This window comes from Diadema antillarum, unplaced genomic scaffold, assembly GCF_040938485.1.
Source record: "Diadema antillarum isolate AM-2024a unplaced genomic scaffold, OU_Dant_1.0 scf00000084, whole genome shotgun sequence".
Lineage (NCBI taxonomy): Eukaryota > Metazoa > Echinodermata > Echinoidea > Diadematoida > Diadematidae > Diadema > Diadema antillarum.
In genome coordinates this window covers 182328-191042 of record NW_027270973.1, presented here as the reverse complement: position 1 = coordinate 191042, position 8715 = coordinate 182328, and the positions used below count along the sequence as shown (strand labels likewise).

The 8715-nt window shown below is 37.8% G+C and overlaps 1 protein-coding gene across 1 annotated transcript; it reads right to left on the bottom strand.

The window, feature by feature from the left end:
• Positions 1 to 6355: 6355 nt before the first annotated feature.
• On the bottom strand, positions 6356 to 8302 carry LOC139717853 (uncharacterized). The gene is made up of 2 exons (XM_071629342.1): positions 6910 to 8302; positions 6356 to 6822 (listed from the first exon to the last, which is right to left on the bottom strand). The coding sequence occupies exons 1-2, from the start codon at positions 8300 to 8302 to the stop codon at positions 6356 to 6358; spliced, it is 1860 nt and encodes a 619-aa protein (XP_071485443.1).
• Between the last annotated feature and the right edge of the window lie 413 nt (positions 8303 to 8715).

Genomic DNA, 8715 nt, shown 5'->3' with positions numbered 1-8715 from the left:
AGTAATAAGACATGTTTCACCCAGAGCACACACTAATGGGGTTCTCACGCACAAATGAATTGACAAACCAGCAACCCTTGAGAATGAGAAGGCGAAATGACAACTTCACCTCATAATACTAAGATTCAAGAAAAAAAAAATTTGCAGCAACTCTATGATCCTTATCCTGCGCGTACCACTTAATATAACACTATCAACAATTATACAATATCTGTATAACTTCTAACGGAAAATGGGGTTGTTTGTAATGAGGTCACAACGACTTGACATAATGTTCAAGTTTTGCAAGAAAGAGTTGAGTCACTCTGATTTAGCCACAAGGGAATGATTTCAGTTTGAAAGACCAGCTTTGGGGACAAGATCTGTGTCGTTGTTCGCGGACATATGATTTGTAATGTATGATTATTATCCGCAATATAAGTAGCTGGCATATTGCATTGAAATGATGCATTTCTTTGGCTGTAAACATTTAAAAAGAATTGTGTGTGTCCATTTCCTTGTGGAGAGTGATGTTTGTTCGAATGTAGCGAGTAGAGGTCTATAACAGGACAAACTTATATATTTCATATGACCTTTCAAGCATAAGAAAACTAAACACTTCATTTGCTTTCTTTGATCTCTTCCGCCCTTCCTTTTTTTAATTCAATTCAATTCAAAGTTTATTTCATTTTTCGACAAAACATATATGTTACACTTCTTTTGACAACAGAGAACAAGGTAAACAGTACATTATGTATTGAAAAGAATGTACATATTTGAGGACCTTATTATACATTGTAGTAAAAAAGAAACAGAAGTGGTCGAAATGAAGTACATGTATAACCTTGCTTAAAGTGCGAAAAATGGAGAGACCCACTAAAAAGACAGAGCTTGTAGAATGTTTCCCCTCTGGAAAAATAACATCGATGGGAAGATTAATTAAAGCATCATAAATACAAAAGGAAAAAAAAAGAAAAAAGAAGAGGAAGTAGTCTGGAAGCCCACTGAGAATATATATTCCCAGATAAATACACTTACTTTCATAGACGCGAACAAACATAGAACAAAACTAGACAACAAAGCAACTGCTGAAGAAAAGGTTGTACGGGTCAAAACGGAATGGACAAGACTAACAAACGCGAACAAACATGAAACAAGACTAGACAACAAAACAACTACTGAAGAAAAGACTGTACGGGACAAAACGGAATGGACAAGACTAACAAACAGATGACAAAATAGCAAACGAAAATGCACAACAGAGACAGCGATCTTTGGCAGAAGCATGTCAAGAGAAACAGATGATAGTTGTGGAGAAAAAAAAAGTGATATTGTAACGCCTGAAAAGAGAAAAACAAGGAAATGAAGGGACGTATGAACAGGAGTAACAGACAGAAATTCAACTCTTTGACGCTTTGGGCAATAGCATAGATGACAACAAACATCCAAAAGATTACAATTTATTCTTCAAAGAGGAGAAAAGGTGAGTAAGTCAGTATGTGAGAAAGAAGGCCAAATGGCTGGTTCAGTGCTGTAGAGTCATACGATTGCAATAGAAAGGACTTCAGTCTCCTCTTGAAAGAATATATGGATACATGGCGTTTTTTATATCATGATTCAAAGAATTCCAATAATTTGGGCCTATATAAATAAGTGTGTTTTTAGCAAGGATCGTTCGTAAAAGGGGTAAATGAATTCATTGGAACGCGTAGTGGGATATTCATGAAATGATTGATTTTTGAGGAACAGCGGAATCAAAAATAGATGGAGGCAAATTGTTGCAATACTTGTACATAAATTGCCCTAAATTATACAAAAACAGATCTTTAATTTTTAAGAGCTTGTTAGAGGCAAACAAGGTATTTGTATGAGAACGTACAGGGGAATGGCAGATAACGCGAAGGGCTTTCTTTTGCAAGAGGGACACTCTTTCAAATAAACTCTGATGCGTGTTGCCCCAAACTAAAACTCCATAATTCAAATGAGGCAATATTAACGACGAATATAACATAAGTAATATTTTTAGTGGAATATGAAATTTCAATCTATTTATAACACCTATATTACGCGATATTATGTTGCAAACATTATGAACATTATCTCTCTCTCTCTCTCTCTCTCTCTCTCTATATATATATATATATATATATATATATATATATATAGACGATGAAGACAAACAAGTTGACATAATGCATTAGAATCCAACTTCATTTATTTGTAAATAAATGAAGTTGGATTCTAATGCATTATGTCAACTTGTTTGTCTTCATCGTCTTCATGCCCTTATTCCAACACGCGGATAATAATACCATTATATTGATATATATATATATATATATATATATATATATATATATATATGTATATATATGAATATATATATATATATATATATATATATATGAGTGTGTGTTGGATGGATATGTGTGTATGTGTGTTTATGTATTCACCTTTTCATACTATCATCCTTTTGCATAGTTTGCGCAATATTTATTTGAAAAAAAGCTGTAAAAGCACTCAAAACACGCCAAATGCATCGACACTCATAATACAGATTATGTATACACACGCACACACACACACACACACACACATATATATATATATATATATATATATATATACGTTCTTTTAGAGAGAGGAGAGAGAAGAACAGAGAGAGCAAAGAAGAAGACTGCCAATAATGGTATAATTATATACTTTGTAAGGCGGTAGATAGATGATGAGATTTCTTTTAAAAAAATACACAATTACACTGTAACTTTAAATCATTACCATTATTGATTTTCACTAGAAGTATCGGTAAACAGAAGTCTTGGATGGTGTAATGATCTTATCACCATACTATAGAGCGTGTTGTAAAGGATTGCTTAAGAATGTCAATCATAATGATAGAACAATATGAACGCTTCATACTACCAGCATTAACCGTTTAACTAATGTGTCATATTATACTAATGACAGTGTGTAATACAAAACTTAGATGACATTACCGAAACATCTTCAAAAATATACTTTTTAAGCCATTTACATGTTTAGCTATAGTATAACAACTCAATGAATGGGCGAAATCGGCCTTACAGTCCTACAATCCCGAATTATATGACATTAATCAAACATAATGCTATGCTACAAATAACCGTGATAACTATGAAGGCATTTCAGTTAACTTCATACGTGTTAGTGTTGGCTATAACTGCTTCTCGATCATTCCATTTGGAACTAAATGCACCACCTCCTCCGTTACAACAAGTGACGTCAGTAATTCAATACGTCACAAAAGGGGGATGATCTAATGTAGATATCTGACAGCAAGAAACATCATCAGATAGAAAATGAAGATGAGAGGACATCTCTAGCTAATCAAAACAATAGCAACTGCGAATGTATGATAATGGTGACAGCACCCTGACTGAATATAACTGACTCTCCCATTGCTGACGCAGAAATCAGCGTTCATTCTCATATCTCAGTTCTATGGGATGTAAATTTCTGGGTTCAAGATTGCGACTATGTAGGTTCTTACACTTCCAGTCATACAAAACAATACATCACTTGTAATCTCACTCAATGCATTATGGAGCAGACTTACACATGAACACGAACAGAACAAGACAAAAAAAGCACGAATCATCCGGTTTGCGTCATATTCCATCAAAACGAGGCATTGTATGTCAAAAGCAAACCAAGTGACTTGTACCAGTACTTGAAATATCATAATTATTGTGTTGAGCAGAGTTAGCAAGTCATATTTCAGGCAATTCGCTCAGGTGTGAAGGGGCCTTAAGGAATAAATTGACTACAGTGGACTCCCGTTACAACGAAGTCCTCGGGAGCTGCAGTTTTCTTTCGTTATATCGAAATTTCGTTATAACAGAACAAATACACAATAAAAACATAGAAAAAAAAATAATGTTAATTTTTATTTCGTTGTAACCGGAATTTCGTTATAACCGTGACGTGTTCGTTATAACGGGAGTAAACTGTACTAGTAATTCACACTAACAATAACGTGCGTTTCATCATAACTCATTTTCACTGCCCGGCCCTGTCGAGTTTTTTCGGCTTTAGTTGATCAGGCCTCCCCTTGAACCTGATACGCAGACAACGCAGTCATTCATTTCTCTTCGCTATCACTATATTATTTTCAAAGGGCTGCGTTTTAGGTTTACATGGAACTGAGTCTTTAGTAACAATTCATCCAAGGAACTCTTTTTCTTTACTGCATTGCATTTTAGTGACGTCATGTTTAAAGTAGATAGAGATACACGAAACCCAATACTGTGACTGGCTTTTGACTTCTCAATGATAGTCAGGCTTTATATCAAAGCAGAGTGAAATGTGATCAGACTATAATGCCAGGCTTACACTTGCACAACTTTTGGCCACGATTTTGTCGTGGCAAGTCGTGCCATTTTGGGGCATGAACAGGGAGGCTCCCGCACTGTTCACGACTAGTTCATGCATAGTTCACGACGAGTTCACGAATAGTTCACGAATGCGTGCCCATCAGTGTCCACATTGACACGAACTGGCATGACGAGTTCACGCATAGTTTTCGCATAGTTTGCGCATAGTTTACGCACTTCCCGCATTGGCACGACGAGTTTGCGCAATTCGGACGGTGTCGTGCCGACTTGGGCACGCCATATAAAAAGGGGAGCTCCTCAACCCCTGGTCATTTTTGGATTGGCTTTGGAAGAGACAACATGCTGAATACTTGTACATATTTGTTGTTTGCTGTTTTCATGTTAATAAATGGTTATCTTATTTCAAAACACTTGTTTTACTTTTTAATCTTAAAATAAAGTTAAAGAGAAACGAAAACCAAACGAAACGAAAAAATAAAGGACAACGAAAAAACAACAACAAAACCTGTGAAGCCCGACACGTTTGCACTTCAGCAAGGCACTTTGTCCACGTTGGTGCTCTCCACCCAAGAGTACAAATTGGTACCTAGTAGGATGAGAATTTGTATGTTGGTTGATCAGCATGTGCTCGCCTGTAAAATGGAGACTGGCTGGAATGGAATGATCCCTATGCAGGGAGTGGAGAGTACAATAATGTCATGGCCGGCGCCACGTTTTCAAAAGTGGGGGAGGGGGGCACTTCAGACTTTCTGGTGCCACTTCCGGGTTTCATCAGATAACAAGCAAAAAAAAAAAGTCTTCGGAGCAAAAACAAAGCCTTATACCGCACTCACACTTCAAGTTTCTATCTATTTCATTCCAGTGCCTCTTACGCACTCCCGGGGTAAAAAAAAAAAAAAAAAAATAGTAGCAATAGTCTATAAAGTGCATTACAATTCTAAACAAGTCTGATCTGCTCTACATAAACACAAGGTGTAATTATTTTTTATTATTCAGGCATTTTTTTTTCTTATAAGGGAAATATTTTGAACGTCCACTGTTAAGTCCTTTATTGTAATGTTAACACATTTAAAAAAAAAAAATCTTGTTTCATTCGATGGCATGAAAATCAGTACTGAATGGTTTCACCTAAGGATACACTCATTAAACGTTAAATGGATGTTTGACTTGGAATGACCAGGAACTGTAGATGACCTGGGGGCAATAGATTTAGCGAGATAGAAAAAGCCAATACAGTCATAGGTAAGTAATGTACGAGATTTACAAGGTGTACGCGTTACTCGCCCGGAAGGAGGCGCTCTTCAGGTCAGTGTTCAATCTGGTGAATGGCACTCGAACTTAGTACTTGTCGTGTCACCACGGCTGTAAATAACACTTTCCGTTATTTGCATTTATTACTCATCACTGTATAGTAACGTAAAAACCACGCTAGACAGAACAACAAAAAATAGATACTTAATGTAAAAACCGATAACACCTACAAAATTCATGATTCATGGATCATAACTATTGGCATTGTCAATCAATTTATAACATTGGTCACTGGAAACTTATACACATACTAACACTAAGTAGACATTGGTACCCTTTCATAATGTAGGTCTATACCCCAGGGATTGTGTATCCGCGACATTACAATAATTTCCCAAAACCAATATGATATTTCCAGTAAATATTGGCTTTTTACTGATTTGATCTGAAGGCACCCCCCCAAAAAAAAATAATACTATATCATTTTGAGCACTGATATCGCAAGAAAAAAAATTATGACTGACTCTGTTTTACTTTTAAAATGGTCAATCATCCATAAGTTACTTTAACTTTTCGACATAGTTAAGATCATTACTGTGAGTAGGCGCGGCACATACATTTGCAGTCCGTTATCATACATGTAAACTTGATTCATTACGATATTCTACTTACGTAGAATATCCCACCAAAGAATCCACTTTTCTAACATACTACTGCATGACAAAATCGTCTATCACATTTCACATGTATATCTACTTATACATATATACATCAAATATGTAGAGTCTATCTGGGATGCAGAAAGCTATCTCACCACTCTCAAACTCTTGTAGATAGTACCAATTTCTTTCGGGTTTTTGTATTTTGAAATCAGTGATGATATTGTTTACGTGCTCCAAATCTCTCGTGTATCGATCGATACTGACGAGACCCTTCTCGTGCTTCACCCAGGCTACAATGACCGAATCATCTCGACAAACAGCTGGGTGGGCATACACACCCTCCTCCTCCTTCTTCAAGACATTCTCCTTCTTCCCCTTACCATCAAGGCAGACGACAGTTGATCCATCGGTCTGTATCAGTTTCCCCGTTGTATGAAAGGAGAATAATTGAATAGGTGTATATCCATCACACATTATTTCCCTGACTGCCTTACCACCCTGCGGGATAAATACCTGGATCTTTTTGGGTTCCCTATAACCCACGTAGATATTATCATCTCTATCCACAGTGAAACCACCAAACACTGGTTCTTTATCCTCATCACTATCAACAATGAGACCACCAAATACTCCTTCATCCTCACCACTATCCACAGCGAGACCACCAAGTACTCCTTCATCCTCAATCATCATCTCGAACGTGACGTCAAGCTTCTCCCACTGTGGAGTGTAGAGTGACATCTTGCTGTCCGTGTCAGATATAACACTTCGACCATCAGACAGGAATCCAATATTCCTGATACTGACATCCTTCAGCACGGTCTGCTGTAACTCGCCATCAGGGGAGTAGAGATGGATTCCTCCTTCATGCAATCCCACCGCCATCTTACCGTCTGGTGCACGAGTCATATAGTTCATGCTGTCTGTAATAGGGAGTTCTACGTCTGCTTTGACATCCCACGTGTAACCTTCCAGATCGCCAAGATAAAGTTCATTGACCTTTACGTGTCTACAGAATGAAATCTTCCGAGCTCGTTTTGCCACACCTCTCGGTGATTGGTCGTCAGGATCATCTCGTCCCAGAAAGCTCTTCAAGTTCTCACACAGCGTGTCGTGTGCAAACAAGGCGTCTTTCTCCAGCGGTACCTTCACACCATTAGTTACCAGCTCTTCCATTGCGTACATTTGATGAATTGTTTGGCGACTCTCTTCCTCCATGACTTGAAATTCCTTCTCGAATTTTTCAGACAATTGTTTCACTTGACATTTCAGGGTCTCTCTTCTGGCTGACAATAGTTGCATGTATTCCTCGTACGTCTTGTCGATGTCATCATTGAGTTTTCTCATCATGTTTGTTATTTCACTGCGCTGTGTTTCTATGAAATCGATGTGATTTTCAATGGTTGTTTTCTTTGATTTTGCCCTTTCTTGTAACTCCTTGATATTTTCCATCAATTTCTCCTCATGGATAGCTGCCTCTTCGATCTGGTGCCCTCCTTGTAAGTGCTTTAACACGACGCATTTATGGCAGACGTACTCTCGACAATTGGTGCAGAAACACTCTTCATCATCGTTAGGGTGTTTCTTACACTTCCGTCGCCTCTTTAGCGAAATTTTTCCCGAGAGCACCTCGCTCACGAGCACTACTTCATGGTTGGAGACCGGTTTCCAGATAGAGTGTGCTTTCTCACAGGATTTACACATATATTTCCCACAGTCCTGACAGTAGGATACAGCTTGCGGCATTTCGTCCATCTCACAAACTGTGCATGTTGGATTTTGGGTTTTCACTTCGTCCACGAGAGAATTCAGGGGTACGATTGTTTGTAACTTACTCACATCTCCACTTGGTATGGGTGTTTCTTTCCTGCATACAGGGCACGTTATAGTTTGTCGGTTTGTCTGAGTTTGAGAGATACGTTCCAAACAGCCTCTGCAGAAGGTGTGAGAACACGTCAGTGATTTCGGTTGGTTGAACAGTGTCAAACAAATGGGACACTCCAGATTCTGGCTGCTGATTTGATGAAACGTTGCCATGGTGTCTGTCTGTCTGTCTGTCTGTCTGCCTGTCTCTCTGCCTGATAGCAAAGGAAACAAACAGCGCTAAACACATTGACGAGTAGGAGCAGAAATATAAAATTAGCATCCCCCCCAAAAAAAATAAATAAATGGAAAGTTCATGCGAAGCGTTGCCTTAAAATTCATGCATTCTCTAATTGTAAACGAATTAATGAAGCACAATTTAACAGATATATGTGAGTAATGTTTATCATGCACTAAGTATGCTTTATGTCCGGGCTCAATAAAGCTGATTCAATGGTGGTTCATTCGAGTTGAGGATATCATATTAACTAGTTGTCCTGTACGCCCGTCAAAGGATGGTGCAACTTAGAATAAACTCAGATGTTCCTTCTTAATTCTATAAAGGAGCATATTGTATTAGTCAAACA